At 51.1% G+C, this 19,980-nt stretch overlaps 3 protein-coding genes across 3 annotated transcripts in view; 1 reads left to right on the top strand and 2 right to left on the bottom strand.

Annotated features, from left to right (window-relative positions):
* Positions 1–5,331, bottom strand: part of LOC110495144 (tether containing UBX domain for GLUT4-like) — a 47,104-nt gene extending 41,773 nt beyond the window's left edge. The window contains exons 1-3 of the mRNA XM_036948023.1: positions 5,051–5,331; positions 4,778–4,833; positions 4,355–4,469 (exon numbers count right to left, since the gene is read on the bottom strand). Of these exons, the coding sequence (XP_036803918.1) occupies positions 4,355–4,469; positions 4,778–4,833; positions 5,051–5,137 (258 nt within the window). The 5' untranslated portion in view covers positions 5,138–5,331. The remainder of the gene's footprint in view (positions 1–4,354; positions 4,470–4,777; positions 4,834–5,050) is intronic.
* LOC118940024 overlaps positions 1–19,980 on the bottom strand; it is a 1,007,326-nt gene that overhangs the window by 38,287 nt on the left and 949,059 nt on the right. The gene's annotated exons all lie outside the window — the stretch shown is intronic.
* LOC110493419 (myeloid-associated differentiation marker-like protein 2) lies at positions 9,131–12,413 on the top strand. The gene is made up of 2 exons (XM_021567675.2): positions 9,131–10,360; positions 10,602–12,413. Exons 1-2 carry the CDS (start codon positions 10,077–10,079, stop codon positions 11,233–11,235), a joined length of 918 nt encoding a protein of 305 aa, XP_021423350.2. The 5' UTR covers positions 9,131–10,076; the 3' UTR covers positions 11,236–12,413.

The raw sequence follows: 19,980 nt of genomic DNA, 5'->3' as shown, positions 1-19,980 counted from the left end.
AGTGGTGTTAGTAGTAGATCTGTACCAGAACAGAGGGAGGGATACTGAGAGGAGTGGTGTTAGTAGTAGATCTGTACCAGAACAGAGGGAGGGATCCTGAGAGGAGTGGTGTTAGTAGTAGATCTGTACCAGTACAGAGGGAGGGATCCTGAGAGGAGTGGTGTTAGTAGTAGATCTGTACCAGAACAGAGGGAGGGATACTGAGAGGAGTGGTGTTAGTAGTAGATCTGTACCAGAACAGAGGGAGGGATCCTGAGAGGAGTGGAGTTAGTAGTAGATCTGTACCAGAACAGAGGGAGGGATCCTGAGAGGAGTGGAGTTAGTAGTAGATCTGTACCAGTACAGAGGGAGGGATACTGAGAGGAGTGGTAGATCTGTACCAGTACAGAGGGAGGGATACTGAGAGGAGTGGTAGATCTGTACCAGTACAGAGGGAGGGATACTGAGAGGAGTGGTGTTAGTAGTAGATCTGTACCAGTACAGAGGGAGGGATCCTGAGAGGAGTGGTAGATCTGTACCAGTACAGAGGGAGGGATACTGAGAGGAGTGGTGTTAGTGGTAGATCTGTACCAGTACAGAGGGAGGGATACTGAGAGGAGTGGTGTTAGTAGTAGATCTGTACCTGTACAGAGGGAGGGATACTGAGAGGAGTGGTGTTAGTAGTAGATCTGTACCAGTACAGAGGGAGGGATCCTGAGAGGAGTGGTGTTAGTAGTAGATCTGTACCAGTACAGAGGGAGGGATACTGAGAGGAGTGGTGTTAGTAGTAGATCTGTACCAGTACAGAGGGAGGGATCCTGAGAGGAGTGGTGTTAGTAGTAGATCTGTACCAGTACAGAGGGAGGGATCCTGAGAGGAGGGGTGTGAGTGGTAGATGTGTACCAGTACAGAGGGAGGGATCCTGAGAGGAGGGGTGTGAGTGGTAGATGTGTACCAGTACAGAGGGAGGGATCCTGAGAGGAGTGGTGTTAGTAGTAGATCTGTACCAGTACAGAGGGAGGGGTCCTGAGAGGAGTGGTGTTAGTAGTAGATCTGTACCAGTACAGAGGGAGGGATCCTGAGAGGAGTGGTAGATCTGTACCAGTACAGAGGGAGGGATCCTGAGAGGAGTGGTGTTAGTAGTAGATCTGTACCAGTACAGAGGGAGGGATCCTGAGAGGAGTGGTGTTAGTAGTAGATCTGTACCAGTACAGAGGGAGGGATACTGAGAGGAGTGGTAGATCTGTACCAGTACAGAGGGAGGGATACTGAGAGGAGTGGTGTTAGTAGTAGATCTGTACCAGTACAGAGGGAGGGATACTGAGAGGAGTGGTGTTAGTAGTAGATCTGTACCAGTACAGAGGGAGGGATCCTGAGAGGAGTGGTGTTAGTAGTAGATCTGTACCAGTACAGAGGGAGGGATCCTGAGAGGAGTGGTGTTAGTAGTAGATCTGTACCAGTACAGAGGGAGGGATCCTGAGAGGAGTGGTAGATCTGTACCAGTACAGAGGGAGGGATCCTGAGAGGAGTGGTGTTAGTAGTAGATCTGTACCAGTACAGAGGGAGGGATCCTGAGAGGAGTGGTAGATCTGTACCAGTACAGAGGGAGGGATCCTGAGAGGAGTGGTGTTAGTAGTAGATCTGTACCAGTACAGAGGGAGGGATACTGAGAGGAGTGGTAGATCTGTACCAGTACAGAGGGAGGGATCCTGAGAGGAGGGGTGTTAGTAGTAGATCTGTACCTGTACAGAGGGAGGGATCCTGAGAGGAGTGGTAGATCTGTACCAGTACAGAGGGAGGGATCCTGAGAGGAGTGGTGTTAGTAGTAGATCTGTACCAGTACAGAGGGAGGGATCCTGAGAGGAGTGGTGTTAGTAGTAGATCTGTACCAGTACAGAGGGAGGGATCCTGAGAGGAGTGGTGTTAGTAGTAGATCTGTACCAGTACAGAGGGAGGGATACTGAGAGGAGTGGTAGATCTGTACCTGTACAGAGGGAGGGATACTGAGAGGAGTGGTGTTAGTAGTAGATCTGTACCAGTACAGAGGGAGGGATCCTGAGAGGAGTGGTGTTAGTAGTAGATCTGTACCAGTACAGAGGGAGGGATCCTGAGAGGAGGGGTGTTAGTAGTAGATCTGTACCAGTACAGAGGGAGGGATCCTGAGAGGAGTGGTGTTAGTAGTAGATCTGTACCTGTACAGAGGGAGGGGTCCTGAGAGGAGTGGAGTTAGTAGTAGATCTGTACCAGTACAGAGGGAGGGATCCTGAGAGGAGTGGTAGATCTGTACCAGTACAGAGGGAGGGATACTGAGAGGAGTGGTAGATCTGTACCAGTACAGAGGGAGGGATCCTGAGAGGAGTGGTGTTAGTAGTAGATCTGTACCAGTACAGAGGGAGGGGTCCTGAGAGGAGTGGTGTTAGTAGTAGATCTGTACCAGTACAGAGGGAGGGATACTGAGAGGAGTGGTGTTAGTAGTAGATCTGTACCAGTACAGAGGGAGGGGTCCTGAGAGGAGTGGTAGATCTGTACCAGTACAGAGGGAGGGATACTGAGAGGAGTGGTGTTAGTAGTAGATCTGTACCAGTACAGAGGGAGGGGTCCTGAGAGGAGTGGTAGATCTGTACCAGTACAGAGGGAGGGATCCTGAGAGGAGTGGTGTTAGTAGTAGATCTGTACCAGAACAGAGGGAGGGATCCTGAGAGGAGTGGTGTTAGTAGTAGATCTGTACCTGTACAGAGGGAGGGGTCCTGAGAGGAGTGGTGTTAGTAGTAGATCTGTACCAGTACAGAGGGAGGGATACTGAGAGGAGTGGTAGATCTGTACCAGTACAGAGGGAGGGATCCTGAGAGGAGTGGTAGATCTGTACCAGTACAGAGGGAGGGATCCTGAGAGGAGTGGTGTTAGTAGTAGATCTGTACCAGTACAGAGGGAGGGATACTGAGAGGAGTGGTAGATCTGTACCAGTACAGAGGGAGGGATCCTGAGAGGAGTGGTAGATCTGTACCAGTACAGAGGGAGGGATCCTGAGAGGAGTGGTGTTAGTAGTAGATCTGTACCAGTACAGAGGGAGGGATACTGAGAGGAGTGGTAGATCTGTACCAGTACAGAGGGAGGGATCCTGAGAGGAGTGGTGTTAGTAGTAGATCTGTACCAGTACAGAGGGAGGGATCCTGAGAGGAGTGGTGTTAGTAGTAGATCTGTACCTGTACAGAGGGAGGGATACTGAGAGGAGTGGTGTTAGTAGTAGATCTGTACCAGTACAGAGGGAGGGATACTGAGAGGAGTGGTGTTAGTAGTAGATCTGTACCAGTACAGAGGGAGGGATACTGAGAGGAGTGGTGTTAGTAGTAGATCTGTACCAGTACAGAGGGAGGGATCCTGAGAGGAGTGGTGTGAGTAGTAGATCTGTACCAGTGCAGATGAAGGGATCCTGAGAGGAGTGGTAGATGTGTACCAGTACAGAGGGAGGGATCCTGAGAGGAGTGGTGTTAGTAGTAGATCTGTACCAGTACAGAGGGAGGGATCCTGAGAGGAGTGGTAGATGTGTACCAGTACAGAGGGAGGGATCCCTCTGTAGAGGGTAGAGGGTAGAGAAGGAGAGAGACAGAGGTATATAAAGAGAGGGTAGAGAAGGAGAGAGACAGAGGTATATAAAGAGAGAGGGTAGAAGGAGAGAGACAGAGGTATATAAAGAGAGAGGGTAGAGAAGGAGAGAGACAGAGGTATATAAAGAGAGAGGGGTAGAGAAGGAGAGAGAGAGGTATATAAAGAGAGAGGGGTAGGGAAGGAGAGAGAGAGAGGTATATAAAGAGAGGGGTAGAGAAGGAGAGAGAGAGAGAGAGGTATATAAAGAGAGAGGGGTAGAGAAGGAGAGAGAGAGAGAGGTATATAAAGAGAGAGGGGTAGAGAAGGAGAGAGAGAGAGAGGTATATAAAGAGAGAGGGGTAGAGAAGGAGAGAGAGAGAGAGGTATATAAAGAGAGAGGGGTAGAGAAGGAGAGAGAGAGAGAGAGAGAGAGGTATATAAAGAGAGAGGGGTAGAGAAGGAGAGAGAAAGAGAGGTATATAAAGAGAGAGGGGTAGAGAAGGAGAGAGAGAGAGAGAGAGAGAGAGAGGTATATAAAGAGAGAGGGGTAGAGAAAGAGAGAGAGAGGTATATAAAGAGAGAGGGTAGAGAAGGAGAGAGAGAGGTATATAAAGAGAGAGGGGGTGGAGAGACAGGTACTCTGACAGCCAAAGGGGCAACATGGAACATTTTATCAAATGCAACAGTAATGTTGTTATGACCATAATGAAGCAGAAGTAGCAGAATGGATGCTGTTTCCTGGACATGGTGAAGTCATGCTGCACGCCACACACACACTAGTTTCACCCACCGGGCTGTCGGTCCCTGTCTGTTTCCGGGTGCTGGTCACCACCTCCAGCTTGGCATTGTTTGGCACGCTGGCAAACCTCCACTGGAGCGACAGGTCCAGAACGTTCCTCTGAAATCTGTCAAAGGGATGGATGGATAGAGAGGGAGGGATGAGGCTTTAGTGAAAGAGCAGTGTCCTGAGCCCCGTATACAAAGGGCACGGACAGAGGGCACACACGACTAGCCATCCCTCCCCCTCCACTCAATCACAGCTTCATCATAGTTCAGTTTGATGATTTGGGTACCACTACAAAACATCCACGGAAAATGTTGTAATAAAGAGGATATCTAGCTAGTCTTTCAGTTCACAGAGCTAGCCAGCTAACGTTAGCACGTCTAGAGACCAAGTTAGCTAGCTAGGCTAACAACAAAGCTCTCAACTCACTTTAAACCGTGGTCGTCAGGATTAATTCCATGTTTCTTGCAGACGTCTTCGAGGACCTAAATACAAAGTATTGGTTATCTATCAGCTAAACAAGTTAACTAGCAAAGCAACTTACTTTGTGCAGACAAAGAGAGAAAAACGAGCAGGCTAAACTGAACAGTCATTGTTCAGCCGACATGAAAAGATCACTCTCGTTTTCATAACCTAGAAAAGGGAGACAATTATTTTAAACGCAGACTGGGAGAGCAGGAAATCAGCTTTATTACTACCTACCTGTAGCAAAGGTGTGTTTGGCGAGATTTTTACGGTTTGTCTTCTTCCATTGGGAGTCAGAACTGTCACTGTTGTGCTGGCCGCCATTGTGGTGTGACGTCCAGTTGTTTGTTTGAAAAAACTTTATTGACACAATTGTCTTTATGGCCCACTGTGGTAGCATCAGCGTGTGTGTGACTATCTGTACCTGTGTGTGATATGGTATTGTGTTAAAGGGGACACCAAGTGTGTGGTGATGGTGTGTTCCATTCTATTCGTGTCTGCTCTGTAGCAGAGGAGGAGAGAGGTTGGTGGCAGGGGGAGGCAGATGAGAGAGAGATTGAGGGGGAGGGAGGAGGAGGGTTTAAGAGGGCTGAACATTTTTCAGGTACCTTCCTGGACTATTGGTGACATTCTGGTATGGTACACACACTCATACGCTCTCTTACACACACTCATGCGCTCTCTTACACACACACACACACACACACACACACACACACACACACACACACACACACACACCCCAAGGAGTTCTGATTACTTCCAACTGCTCTCAGTCTTTAATGGGGGAGAGAAGGAGGAGGAGAGGTGAGAGAACAGGGGAGAGGAGAGAAGGGGGAGGAGGAGGGGTGAGATAACAGGGGAGAGGAGTGGAGGAGAGAAGGAGGAGGAGGGGTAAGAGAACAGGGGAGAGGTGTGGAGGAGGGGTAACAGAACAGGGGAGGTGTGTGGAGGAGAGAAGGAGGAGGAGGGGTAACAGAACAGGGGAGGGGTGTGGAGGAGAGAAGGAGGAGGAGGGGTAAGAGAACAGGGATGGGTGTGGAGGAGAGGAGGAGGGGTGAGAGAACAGGGGAGGGGTGTGGAGGAGAGAAGGAGGAGGAGGGGTGAGAGAACAGGGGAGGGGTGTGGAGGAGAGGAGGAGGGGTAAGAGAACAGGGGAGGGGTGTGGAGGAGAGAAGGAGGGGTGAGAGAACAGGGATGGGTGTGGAGGAGAGGAGGAGGGGTGAGAGAACAGGGGAGGGGTGTGGAGGAGAGGAGGAGGGGTAAGAGAACAGGGGAGACGTGTGGAGGAGAGAAGGAGGAGGATGGGTAAGAGAACAGGGATGGGTGTGGAGGAGAGGAGGAGGGGTGAGAGAACAGGGGAGGGGTGTGGAGGAGAGAAGGAGGAGGAGGGGTGAGAGAACAGGGGAGAGGTGTGGAGGAGAGAAGGAGGAGGAGGGGTAAGAGAACAGGGGAGGGGTGTGGAGGAGAGAAGGAGGAGGAGGGGTGAGAGAACAGGGGAGGGGTGTGGAGGAGAGAAGGAGGAGGAGGGGTGAGAGAACAGGGGAGGGGTGTGGAGGAGAGAAGGAGGGGTGAGAGAACAGGGGAGAGGTGTGGAGGAAAGAAGGAGGAGGAGGGGTGAGAGAACAGGGGAGGGGTGTGGAGGAGAGAAGGAGGGGTGAGAGAACAGGGGAGGGGTGTGGAGGAGAGAAGGAGGAGGAGGGGTGAGAGAACAGGGGAGAGGTGTGGAGGAGAGAAGGAGGGGTGAGAGAACAGGGGAGGGGTGTGGAGGAGAGGAGGAGGGGTGAGAGAACAGGGGAGGGGTGTGGAGGAGAGAAGGAGGAGGAGGGGTGAGAGAACAGGGGAGGGGTGTGGAGGAGAGAAGGAGGGGTGAGAGAACAGGGGAGGGGTGTGGAGGAGAGAAGGAGGAGGAGGGGTGAGAGAACAGGGGAGGGGTGTGGAGGAGAGAAGGAGGGGTGAGAGAACAGGGGAGGGGTGTGGAGGAGAGAAGGGGGAGGAGGAGGGGTGAGAGAACAGGGGAGAGGTGTGGAGGAGAGAAGGAGGAGGAGGGGTAAGAGAACAGGGATGGGTGTGGAGGAGAGAAGGAGGGGTGAGAGAACAGGGGAGGGGTGTGGAGGAGAGAAGGGGGAGGAGGAGGGGTGAGAGAACAGGGGAGAGGTGTGGAGGAGAGAAGGAGGAGGAGGGGTAAGAGAACAGGGGAGGGGTGTGGAGGAGAGAAGGAGGAGGAGGGGTGAGAGAACAGGGGAGGGGTGTGGAGGAGAAAAGGAGGAGGAGGGGTAAGAGAACAGGGGAGGGGTGTGGAGGAGAGAAGGAGGAGGAGGAGTAAGAGAACAGGGGAGGGGTGTGGAGGAGAGAAGGAGGAGGAGGGGTAAGAGAACAGGGATGGGTGTGGAGGAGAGAAGGAGGGGTGAGAGAACAGGGGAGGGGTGTGGAGGAGAGAAGGGGGAGGAGGAGGGGTGAGAGAACAGGGGAGAGGTGTGGAGGAGAGAAGGAGGAGGAGGGGTAAGAGAACAGGGGAGGGGTGTGGAGGAGAGAAGGAGGAGGAGGGGTGAGAGAACAGGGGAGAGGTGTGGAGGAGAGAAGGAGGAGGAGGGGTGAGAGAACAGGGGAGAGGTGTGGAGGAGGGGTGAGATAACAGGGGAGAGGTGTGGAGGAGAGAAGGAGGAGGCGCAGGGGTAGGAGGTCTGCAGTCTGTACACACCTGCTGTGGAGGGCGAGTGGTATTCAGGTGGGAGGAGTGTTTTTTCAGTAGGATGATTGTGGGTATTTCAGAGGGTAATGTGTCCCAAAGCCCTCCTGTTCAGTTTGGATTAACTTCAAACACCTAAGTTGGCGTTCGGTACATGTATGACCCTGGGTCACATTCATTAGTGCACACTCTAGCAAGATGTTTTGCAACAGAAAATGAAAACATGCGTTTCTTATTGGACAAGTTCAGGTCATTACTCCCTGTTTCGGCCTATTTGCTTCCTAGTGAATACAACCCTGTTATGGTATGTTCCAGGTATAGAACCTGCTGCTGTGAGTTCCTGGAGGAAACCCTGCGAAGAAACGCTTCCTGTCTGGCCTGCTTCTGCTTCAAACACCTGTATTGGTCTTGTTTATTAGGGCAACGGACCATGTTTTTAAATGCTCTTCAACCGATTAACTCAAATGAATGTCTTATTGGGCAAGTCCAGGAAGTCCCTCCTTGTTTCAGTCCGAACCTCCTTGGTTCTGGTGACAGACGGTCACAGGGTTTCATAGTGCCCTGGTCAAAAGTAGCGCCCTACAGTATATAGGAGTGTGGTTCCATTTGGGACATGACTACAATATGATTACAGTTACACCGATCTCCTCTAGGTGGCAGTGTTTACCAGTGAATGAGAGGATATGTCATTCACGTTTCACTGGTTTTCTGCCTTCCTCGTTCCTATACAGGCTCAATATCATGGTCCATGCTGCTTGTTAGATCCCTGGCTACCCAGACTCCTTGCTACGCCACGCCAACGGAAAAGGGAAGGGGGATACCTAGTCAGTTGTACAACTGAATGCATTCAACTGAAATGTGTCTTCAGCATTTAACCCAACCCCTCTGGTCAGGTGACAGTGGAAGTGGAGAGGCTGGGGAACGAATAGTAATAATGAATAGTAATAATGAATAGTAATAATGGATAGTAATAATGAATAGTAGTAATGAATAGTAATAATGAATAGTAATAATGAATATTAATAATGAATAGTAATAATGAATAGTAATAATGAATAGTAATAATGAATAGTAATAATGAATAGTAATAATGAATAGTAATAATGAAGAGGCTGTTATCAAGCTGGGGATCAATACCCAATACCTACTAGGAAAAAGTAACAATATTCTATGAAGTTCATGTGACCTCTCTCTCTCTCTCTCTCTCTCTCTCTCTCTCTGTCTCTCTGTCTCTGTCTCTCTCTGTCTCTGTCTCTCTCTGTCTCTCCCTCTCTCTCTCTCTCTCTCTCTCTCTCTGTCTCTTACTGTCTCTCTCTCTCTCTCTCTCTCTCTCTCTCTCTCTCTCTCTCTCTCTCTCTCTCCTCATGTCTTTGTAGAATGTGTCTCTCTATTTATAGTCAGCCTGGTCATCTCTCTCCATTCCTTGGAGTCTGGAACGTGTCTGCATGCTTTACCACACATACCCCCCTCATACACACATCCATCGGCCCAACCCTTGTATTTAAATAACTTTCTCTGACTGACTGACTGACTGACCACCTCCCTTTCTCCTCAAAGAGAGAGAGAGAGGGAGAGAGAGAGAGTGAGAGAGAGAGAGAGAGAGAGAGAGAGAGAGAGAGAGAGAGAGAGAGAGAGAGAGAGAGAGAGAGAGAGAGAGAGAGAGAGAGAGGTGGTTTTTGGGCCACATGGCTTGGTTGTCAGTGAGAGTGTGTACTGCAACAGACAGACACACAGAGAGCCAAAGTGTGGTCGTGGACCTAAGGACTTCAAACATGCCCATCGGAAGACAAACCAGGTGACTGGACCGGATTATATTGGATCATTACATGATATTACATACTGGGATTATGACAAAATGACGATAACCCAAAGGTAACTCCCAGATGAGAATGTTTACTGTCCTGTTCCGTCCAAGAGAAGATAAGCTCTGACAGAGACTGAAAGAGTCCTCAGAAGAGGAACAGGTTGGCCGGCTCTTTTGAATTCAGCAGCTGGATGTAAATACTGGATTTTAATGAATGTCCAGTATTCAAAGACTCAAGAAATACATATATTATGTGTCAATTTTCTAAGGATTCAAATACGTATCAGAGGACTGAAGAAATATATATATATAAGGACACGAGAAATATCTGGACTCAAGAAGATATTCTGACTACACAAGAGTGTGTCCTTTAGATGTGTCTGAACAGTGGATCAGTCCGAGCTTCTCTACACACACGTGATCCAGAGAGCGTTTCACCCACGAGGGACGGCTGCGTTCTGACCTGTTTTCTTTGTGACATACCGTGAGTCGCCGACACATAAATAGAGACCCAGAAAATACCCAGAGTCCCTAGCGTCCCGGCAGAAACAGCAGAGCGAGAAGCAACCACGCACACTCACGCACAAACACACCTGGTTCATGAGTCGATACATTCACGACTTGCTTTGTGTCGTGACGTTTTCCACTTCATCCTACTCCAGTATAGGACAGACACCCCCTTAACCCACAAACTCTCCCCTCTGACCTCTAACCCTTGACCTCTGACCCCTGATCTCTGAACCCTGACATCTGAACCCTGACTCCTGACTATGAGCCCTCAGGGGGGTCAGTACCTCAACAAGGCAGCGGTCTTCTCCTCGCTTGGCGCCGCCCGCCTCTCCCAGCTGGCCCTGGGCTGCTCAGTGGTCGCCATGGTGAGCCACAGTGCGGGCTACAGCGGAGGGTCGTACGGCGTGTTCTGCATGGCGGTGTGGTGCGCGTGCTTCGGCATGACGACAGTGGTGTTCTTCCTGGACGCCACCCGTCTCCACGCCTGTCTGCCCGTCTCCTGGGATAACCTGACGGTGGCATTCGCCGCCCTGGCGACCCTCATGTACGTATGACATCACCATAATCATCGTTACACGTCATCATGTATGCATAACATCATCAAAATGAGACAAACAAGTGTTAGACATACATTATTATGTCATAAAGTAGACATGGGATAGCCTTTCACTGACTCACCATGACACCACTGACTAACCGTGACATCACTAACATGACATCACTAAACATGACATCGCTGACTAACACAATCCCCCTCCTCTCCTCTTCCTCTCCTCTTCCTCCAGGTATGTGACAGCCTCGGTGGTTTACCCAGTCTACTTTGTCAGAGCAGAGTGCCCCTACGGAGGCTGTGAGGTCCGGAACTTCCGCATCGCCGTCACTGTCTGCTCCATCGCCGGCTCCCTGGCCTACGGCGCCGAGGTGATCCTCTCGCGGGCCAAACCAGGCCGGGTCGTGGGCTACATGGCAACCGTCTCCGGCCTCCTCAAGGTCGTCCAGGGCTTCGTGGCGTGCATTATCTTCGGAGCGCTGGCGAACGGGACCGAGTATTCACGTCACGTAGCGACGATTTACTGCGTGGTCGTCTACGCCGTCTGCTTCGCCATGACGACCGTCGTGGTTATATTGACCGTGTCCGGTCGCACCGGGTGTCTGAAGTTACCGTTCGACCGGTTTGTTGTTGTTTACACGCTCTTGGCGGTTCTCCTCTACCTCAGCGCCTCCGTCGTCTGGCCCGTGTTCTGCTTCGACAGGAAGTACGGATCGCCAGAGCGCCCGTCGTCATGCCCGCGGGGCCGGTGTCCGTGGGATAGTAAGGTGGTCGTTGCAGTGTTTAGCTTCGTCAACCTGGCGCTGTACGTCGCCGACCTGGTGTACTCACAACGGATACGTTTCGTAACCCAGCAACCACGGGTGTAGAGCAGAATGGGACGGAACAGAACAGAATGGGATACAACGTTATTGTACAGCCAGAAGTGAACATTCACACAAAGACAATATGCTTCGTCTTCCCCCACCAACCACTGGTGAGGTGTAGAATAGGAGGAGGAGTAACCACTGAGTCAGAGAGAAAGGGGCGTCGACTATTCATCAATCCATCACATTTTATTTATAAAGCCATTTTTACATCAGCAGATGTCACAAAGTGTTTATACAGAAACTCAGCCTAAAACCCCAAACAGCAAGATGCAGATGTAGAAGCACGGTGGCTAGGAAAAACTCCCTAGAAAGGCAGGAACCTAGGAAGAAACCTAGAGAGGAACCAGGCTATGAGGGGTCAGTCCTCTTCTGGCTGTGCCGGGTGGAGATTATAACAGAACAAGGCCATTAAGGCTTTTGATTGAGTACATCACCTACTTGCATGAATGTGTCACCCTCTTTTAATGATGGGCTTATATCTCACAACCATGTAACCATTGAGATATAAAATATTCTTATTCAGTGTTTATGCACATAACAGCCAGCTAACCCTGCTACGACACCCCATTCGGGTGACACTCAGTGACTGACCCCTCTCACACCACTCTAGATATGATGGGGGATGGATGACATCACTAAACATGACATCACTGACTAACACAATCCCTCTCCTCTCCTTCTGACTAGCCTAACACACCCTACCAGACCACACCATTGCAATCTCTAGCTAAATCCCTATTATGCTGCCTCCCCCACCAACTCCCTGCCCCTCGAGCCCAGACTACCACCACTCTATCTGGGTGGAAGATTTGAGAGAGTAGCTCTACTTCACCAACCCATGACACACTCCACTCTCCGTTTCCCCAGTACCAGCCACCCCCTGCCCCTCTACCCCCAGAACCCCCCCTCTCTTCCTGGGGTGTGAGGGGAGAGTGTGGCCTCTGTAGCAGCCAGCTGGTTGGGGCTTCTCTGTCAGCAGAACCAGAAGGAGAGGAACAGCACAGAATCTGACCAGCTTATCACACTCTCACTGGGGTCTGCACATTTACATTGAGTCCCCCACCCTCTCTCTGTCTCTCTCTCTGTCTCTCTCTCTGTCTCTTACTGTCTCTCTCTCTCTCTCTCTCTCTCTCTCTCTCTCTCTCTCTCTTTCTCTCTCTCTCTGTCTCTCTGCCCCCCTCTGTGTCTTTCTCTCTTCTTCCTTTATTCCTCCTCTCCTCTCCTCTCCTCTCCTCTCCTCTCCTCTCCTCTCCTCTCCTCTCCTTTCCTTTCCTCCTCTCCTCTCCTTTCTTCCTCCTCTCCTTTCCTTTCCTTTCCTTTCCTCCTCTCCTCTCTAACTGTGTCTCATCCTCCTCTTCTGCAGTGTCTAATCCAGGCTCAGGGTGTCTTAGTCCCGTTGTCAGGCACGACAGGAAGTTATCAATCCCATAAACACCCTACCGACCATCTCCATGACGATTTCAGAACCCAGTTTGCAGTTCCGTTGTGTTGTGTCAGAATACTGTCTGTTTACTTGTTTGTGTCTAATGTGAGTGCTATTAAGTTATGTTATACTACCAAGTTTTGTAAATTGAATAAATTAGAATTGGAATAACATGGAAAAATCCAGGATTTTGGGGAGATTTGAAACCTTTTGTGATACATCTGTGTGTTGATTTTGCATCTATAAATAAAGTTATATAATTGGGGATTGATACCATCACTCTAAGACTTTGTAGATATCTTGTATTGTACAGTACTAAACATGTGTGTGGTGTGTGTGTGTGTGTGTGTGGGGGGGGGGTGTGTGTCTGTGTGTGTGGTGTGTGTATGTGTGTGGTGTGTGTATATGTGTGGTGTGTGTGTATGCGTGGTGTGTATGTGTGGTGTGTATGTGTGTGGAGTGTGTATGTGTGTGGAGTGTGTATGTGTGTGGAGTGTGTATGTGTGTGGAGTGTGTATATGTGTGGTGTGTGTGTATGTGTGGAGTGTATGTGTGTGGAGTGTGTATGTGTGTGGAGTGTGTATATGTGTGATGTATGTGTATGTGTGGAGTGTGTATGTGTGTGGAGTGTGTATGTGTGTGGTGTGTGTATATGTGTGGTATGTGTATATGTGTGGTGTGTGTGTATGTGTGGAGTGTGTATGTGTGTGGAGTGTGTATGTGTGTGGAGTGTGTATGTGTGTGGTGTGTGTATGTGTGTGGTGTGTGTATATGTGTGGTGTGTGTATATGTGTGGTGTGTGTGTATGTGTGGAGTGTGTATGAGTGTGTGGAGTGTGTATGAGTGTGGAGTGTGGATGTGTGTGTATGTGTGTGGAGTGTGTATGTGTGTGGTGTGTGTATGTGTGTGGTGTGTGTATATGTGTGGTGTGTGTATATGTGTGGTGTGTGTGTGTATGTGTGGAGTGTGTATGTGTGTGTGTGTGATAACAGCCTCAGTGCACAAACACTATGTGGTACAGATAATCTTTTTCCCGTCTCTTCTCCCTCTCCTCTACTTCCCCCTTCTCCCTCTCCTCTACTTCCCCCTTCTCCCTCTCCTCTACTTCCCCCTTCTCCCTCTCCTCTACTTCTCCCTTCTCCCTCTCCTCTACTTCTCCCTTCTCCCTCTCCTCTACTTCCCCCTTCTCCCTCTCCTCTACTTCCCCCTTCTCCCTCTCCTCTACTTCCCCCTTCTCCCTCTCCTCTACTTCCCCCTTCTCCCTCTCCTCTACCGCCACCCCCTTCTCCCTCTCCTCTACTTCCCCCTTCTCCCTCTCCTCTACTTCCCCCTTCTCCCTCTCCTCTACCGCCACCCCCTTCTCCCTCTCCTCTACCGCCACCCCCTTCTCCCTCTCCTCTACCGCCACCCCCTTCTCCCTCTCCTCTACCGCCACCCCCTTCTCCCTCTCCTCTACTTCCCCCTTCTCCCTCTCCTCTACTTCCCCCTTCTCCCTCTCCTCTACCGCCACCCCCTTCTCCCTCTCCTCTACCGCCACCCCCTTCTCCCTCTCCTCTACCGCCACCCCCTTCTCCCTCTCCTCTACCGCCATCCCCTTCTCCCTCTCCTCTACCGCCAACCCCTTCTCCCTCTCCTCTACTTCCCCCTTCTCCCTCTCCTCTACCGCCACCCCCTTCTCCCTCTCCTCTACCGCCACCCCCTTCTCCCTCTCCTCTACCGCCACCCCCTTCTCCCTCTCCTCTACCGCCGCCCCCTTCTCCCCTTCTCCCTCTCCTCTACCCCTTCTCCCTCTCCTCTACTGCCACCCCCTTCTCCCTCTCCTCTACTTCCCCCTTCTCCCTCTCCTCTACCGCCACCCCCTTCTCCCTCTACTCTACCTCCTCCTCTCCTCTACCGCCACCCCCTTCTCCCTCTCCTCTACTTCCCCTTTCTCCCTCTCCTCTACCGCCACCCCTTCTCCCTCTCCTCTACCGCCACCCCCTTCTCCCTCTCCTCTACCGCCACCCCCTTCTCCCTCTCCTCTACTTCCCCCTTCTCCCTCTCCTCTACCGCCACCCCCTTCTCCCTCTCCTCTACCTCCTCCTCTCCTCTACCGCCACCCCCTTCTCCCTCTCCTCTACCGCCACCCCCTTCTCCCTCTCCTCTACCGCCACCCCCTTCTCCCTCTCCTCTACCGCCACCCCCTTCTCCCTCTCCTATACCGCCACCCCCTTCTCCCTCTCCTCTACCGCCACCCCCTTCTCCCTCTCCTCTACCGCCACCCCCTTCTCCCTCTCCTCTACCGCCACCCCCTTCTCCCTCTCCTCTACCGCCACCCCCTTCTCCCTCTCCTCTACCGCCACCCCCTTCTCCCTCTCCTCTACCGCCGCCCCCTTCTCCCCTTCTCCCTCTCCTCTACCCCTTCTCCCTCTCCTCTACCGCCACCCCCTTCTCCCTCTCCTCTACTTCCCCCTTCTCCCTCTCCTCTACCGCCACCCCCTTCTCCCTCTACTCTACCTCCTCCTCTCCTCTACCGCCACCCCCTTCTCCCTCTCCTCTACTTCCCCTTTCTCCCTCTCCTCTACCGCCACCCCTTCTCCCTCTCCTCTACCGCCACCCCCTTCTCCCTCTCCTCTACCGCCACCCCCTTCTCCCTCTCCTCTACTTCCCCCTTCTCCCTCTCCTCTACCGCCACCCCCTTCTCCCTCTCCTCTACCTCCTCCTCTCCTCTACCGCCACCCCCTTCTCCCTCTCCTCTACCGCCACCCCCTTCTCCCTCTCCTCTACCTCCTCCTCTCCTCTACCGCCACCCCCTTCTCCCTCTCATCTACCGCCACCCCCTTCTCCCTCTCCTCTACCGCCACCCCCTTCTCCCTCTCCTCTACTTCCCCCTTCTCCCTCTCCTCTACCGCCACCCCCTTCTCCCTCTCCTCTACCTCCTCCTCTCCTCTACCGCCACCCCCTTCTCCCTCTCCTCTACCGTCACCCCCTTCTCCCTCTCCTCTACCGTCACCCCCTTCTCCCTCTCCTCTACTTCCCCCTTCTCCCTCTCCTCTACCGTCACCCCCTTCTCCCTCTCCTCTACCGTCACCCCCTTCTCCCTCTCCTCTACTTCCCCCTTCTCCCTCTCCTCTACCACCACCCCCTTCTCCCTCTCCTCTACCTCCTCCTCTCCTCTACCGCCACCCCCTTCTCCCTCTCCTCTACCGCCACCCCCTTCTCCCTCTCCTCTACCGCCATCCCCTTCTCCCTCTCCTCTACTTCCCCCTTCTCCCTCTCCTCTACTTCCCCCTTCTCCCTCTCCTCTACCGCCACCCCCTTCTCCCTCTCCTCTACCGCCATCCCCTTCTCCCTCTCCTCTGCTGTTCCTTCGCTCGGCTCTCTCTCTGTGCATTCTGCTGCTCACCTCCTCCTGCTAGGGAATCTATTACAGACAGATGGAGTTTGAAGATGGATGGATGGAGGGAGGGAGGGAGGGAGGGAGGGAGGGAGGGAGGGAGGGAGGGAGGGAGGGAGGGAGGGAGAGAGGGAGGGAGAGAGGGAGGGAGAAAAGGATGAGGGAGTAAGAGAATGTGAGAGAGAGAGGGGGATGAGGTGAGGGAGGGTGGGAGGTTTGGGGGGACTCAGGTTAGCAGTCCATAGAGATCAAATCCGCCCATCACACACACACACACACACACACACACACACACACACACTGTGAGAGTGATCTGTGTGGACAGGTGTCCATCCTAACCATCATGAGGTTCCTGCCTCTCCTGCCAGAGGGACTATAGAGGGTATGTATTCATACTGGGCCTGCAGCCTAAATGGGACCCTACTCCCTATTTAGTGCACTACTTTTGACCAGGATAGGGTAACATTAGGTACGCAGGCTGGCTCGTTGTCATGACAAATCTGGAACGGCCCCTGGGCCCACATTGATGATGTCACTCACTGTCCTAACTGTCAGTCACTCAACACTGCGTGGTGATAGGTTGTGGGTTTATTATTAGGCCTATATCCCTGACCAACTGGCATCCAAACCCAGATCTAAACCTTAACCTTAACCTTAACCCTTACCCTAAACCCTAACCTTAACCTTAACCTTAACCTTAACCCCTACCCTAACCCTAACCTTAACCTTAACCTTAACCCCTACCCTAAACCCTAACCCTAACCTTAACCTTAACCTTAACCCCTACCCTAAACCCTAACCTTAACCTAACCTTAACCCCTACCCTAAACCCTAACCTTAACCTTAACCCCTACCCTAAACCCTAACCAAACCCTAATCCTAAACCTACCCTAAACCCTAACCTTAACCCCTACCCTTACCTTAACCTTAACCCTAACCTAAACCCTAACCCTAACCTTAACCCTAACCAAACCCTAACCTTAACCTTAACCTTAACCCCTACCCTTACCCTAACCTTAACCTAATCCTTAACCTACTCTTAACCTTAACCTTAACCCCCCTACCCTTACCTTAACCTTAACCCCTACCCTAAACCCTAACCCTAACCTTAACCCCTACCCTAACCCTAACCCTAACCAAACCCTAATCCTAAACCTACTCTTAACCTTTACCTCAACCATTTTAAATGTCAACTTCAATGGGGGTAGGGACGTCCCAAGGATACCAGATTGCACAAGACCTTTCTAACATGGCTGTGCTCTGAATGACAAGTATTACACAACCTGTTGGCTGTCTCTCTCTTTTGTGTTGTAGTTTTTCATCCGGCGGCCACCATTTGTAATTCCCCCGTGCAGGGAGAGAGATAGCCCTACGGTGGAACAGGAACCATAGACTGAGAAATTTACATTTCGCAGAACATCTTGTGGCTTGTGCCCTCTTCTCCCCCTCTCCTCCCTCCATCTCTCTCTCTCCATTCTGCGCTCCCTCCTGCCCTCTTCTCTTCTCTCCCTCTCCTCCCTCCATCTCTCTCCCATCTCTCCATTCTGCGCTTCTTCCTGCCCTCTTCTCCCCCTCTCCTCCCTCCATCTCTCTCTCTCCATTCTGCGCTCCCTCCTGCCCTCTTCTCCCCCTCTCCTCGCTCCATCTCTCTCTCTCCATTCTGCGCTCCCTCCTGCCCTCTTCTCCCCCTCTCCTCCCTCCATCTGTCTCTCTCTCCATTCTGCGTTCCCTCCTGCCCTCTTCTCTTCTCTCCCTCTCCTCCCTCCTTCATCTCTCTCTCTCCATTCTGCACGCCCTCCTGCCCTCTTCTCCCCCTCTCCTCCCTCCATCGCTCTCTCTCTCCATTCTGTGCTCCTCCATCTGAGAGAGAGAGAGACAGATGAGTGCCCTGGAGTGAACTTGTCTGCCTGTGTTATTAGCTATGCGTATCTCTACACCCGACAAGCAGTGTGTGTGTGTGTGTGTGTGTGTGTGTGTGTGTGTGTGGTCCACGCCTCGCCTAGATGCCCCCCTCCCCTCTGCAAATCAAAACTGATTCAGGCAGTCTGTGGTATTTTTAATAAATCTCTGAGGATTTCTTTTTCAGAAAAAGAGCGAATGAGTGTTGTCACGCCTCAGTACTCACGCAGGGGAATAGATAGTGCCAAGGCAGTCGGTGTTAAATTGACTTGTGAGAGGAGAGAGAGCAGGGGGGGGGGGGGGGAGAAAGATAGAGGGGGGGGGGGGGCTGGAAGGCACAAATCAATACGTTTTTCATTCAGACACTTTTCAAGATTAGTTGGAAGGAGAAAACAACTATGTTTGAGTGTTTGAGAGATCACATTGAGTGATTTTGAACCATTAATTTTGCCACAGATGTTCTTTCTGCCAGCTACAATCTCTTCTTGGCTCCCTAAAATATTTATATTTCCTCACCATTAAATATATTCAAATACTCTGAGAGAGAGAGAGGCTAGTTTTGACACCACCAGTGGGACCGCAATAAATCAGGTGTCGGGACGAAAATGGCCCTGGGCCACAGGTTTCAGACCCCATCCTAGTGACAAGGGGTAGATTTGGGAATGGGCATTGAGTGCTGATCTAGGATCAAGTCCCCCTTGTCCATATAAACTAAATGATTGTGATCTAAAAGGCTAAACTGATCCTAGATCAACACTCCTACTCTGAGACGCTTGATTTATATGGTCGCTGTACCTATATGGTCGCTGTACCTCTACCTAGGGTATAGCTGACTACTTCATTCTCATCCTGTACAACTGACAGAGAGGGTAACAGCTGGGATAGTTGGAACGGAACCCCCCTTGGCCGTGCATTCTGATGTGTATATATAGCTTCTGCTGGTATGAACAGTATTCCACTGCAGGGCATTCTTCTTTTCTCACTCCGTCCGAAGCATGGGTTCAAATACTATTTGAAATCATTTCAAATACTTGATCTGTGCTTGATTGAGCTTGCCTGGCTTAATGGATGAATAGAATAGTTTACAACACTGTAAACCCCACCTATCTGGCACTCCAGGCAGGCTAGAGCAAAGATTTAAAATACTAATTGAACCCAGGACTGCTCCATAGTTCAGTTCAGCACAGAGCCCCAAACACACTTGACTAGGAAAAAATGGAAGCACAGTTTTTATCTACCAGAGACTTTGGAGTCATTTTAGAACGAACACAAGAAAGACAGAACACCGTTAATGAATGTATTCAGACAGACAGGGGACATAGCGCTCATTAAAGTGGGGACACACAGTGGTTGAGCCTATGTCTAATTTTAAGGGTCTTCGTCAAATTACCCAGACAGACAGCAAGTACCCAGGGATCCAGGAAGGGAAAACGTTGAAGCCGACCAATCACATATCCCTTTTAATATTCTACTGTCTCACTAGCAAATGGTGGCTGTGTGTTTCTTGATTTGCAATTCTGTTCAAATCAATTAGGAAAACTTAGATTTGACCTGAACTTTTGATTGAAATAGAATCCCCTCTGTGTCTCGTCAGGTCTCCTCTCTTCCCCCCTCCCCTCCCCTCCCCTCCCCTCCCCTCCCCTCCCAGTTCAGATCAGACAGAAAAACAGGAAATATATGATGTTAATTCTATTGGTAATATTTGGCTTTTTGAGGCTTTTTGAGAATTTCCTGTCCTATGATTCCTGTGAACTAAGTCCCCTTCATGGAACTTCAGAGTGTCCAGCATTCCGAGAATGTCTGGCAGGCAGGGAATTCTGCATCTCTTAGATTCCTGGATAATCCGCTCCGTCAGGAGTCTAGCTCTAGTCTGGGTACCAGTCTTTGTAGCTGACATTAATCTCATTGCTACTCCGGTGGTAGCAGGAGTGGAATGTAATAGCTGAATAGAGAATGGAAACCAGGCTAGTCTAGACCCACACATGGTCTGAATGTATGCAGTTTGGAAAAGACGGGGAAGACGGGGGCAATGTTCTCGGGGATCATC

This window comes from Oncorhynchus mykiss, chromosome 17 (genome assembly GCF_013265735.2).
Source record: "Oncorhynchus mykiss isolate Arlee chromosome 17, USDA_OmykA_1.1, whole genome shotgun sequence".
Taxonomy (NCBI): domain Eukaryota; kingdom Metazoa; phylum Chordata; class Actinopteri; order Salmoniformes; family Salmonidae; genus Oncorhynchus; species Oncorhynchus mykiss.
Note: the sequence above shows the minus strand (reverse complement) of the source record. Positions and strands in the feature narration are given on the sequence as shown.

Excerpts from the sequence above, each read along its gene's own strand:
- LOC110493419 (XM_021567675.2), top strand. The coding sequence starts at position 10,077 with ATGAGCCCTCAGGGGGGTCAGTACCTCAACAAGGCAGCGGTCTTCTCC. Across the intron at positions 10,361-10,601 it reads GCCGCCCTGGCGACCCTCAT|GTATGTGACAGCCTCGGTGG; the intron begins GTACGTATGACA and ends CTCTTCCTCCAG.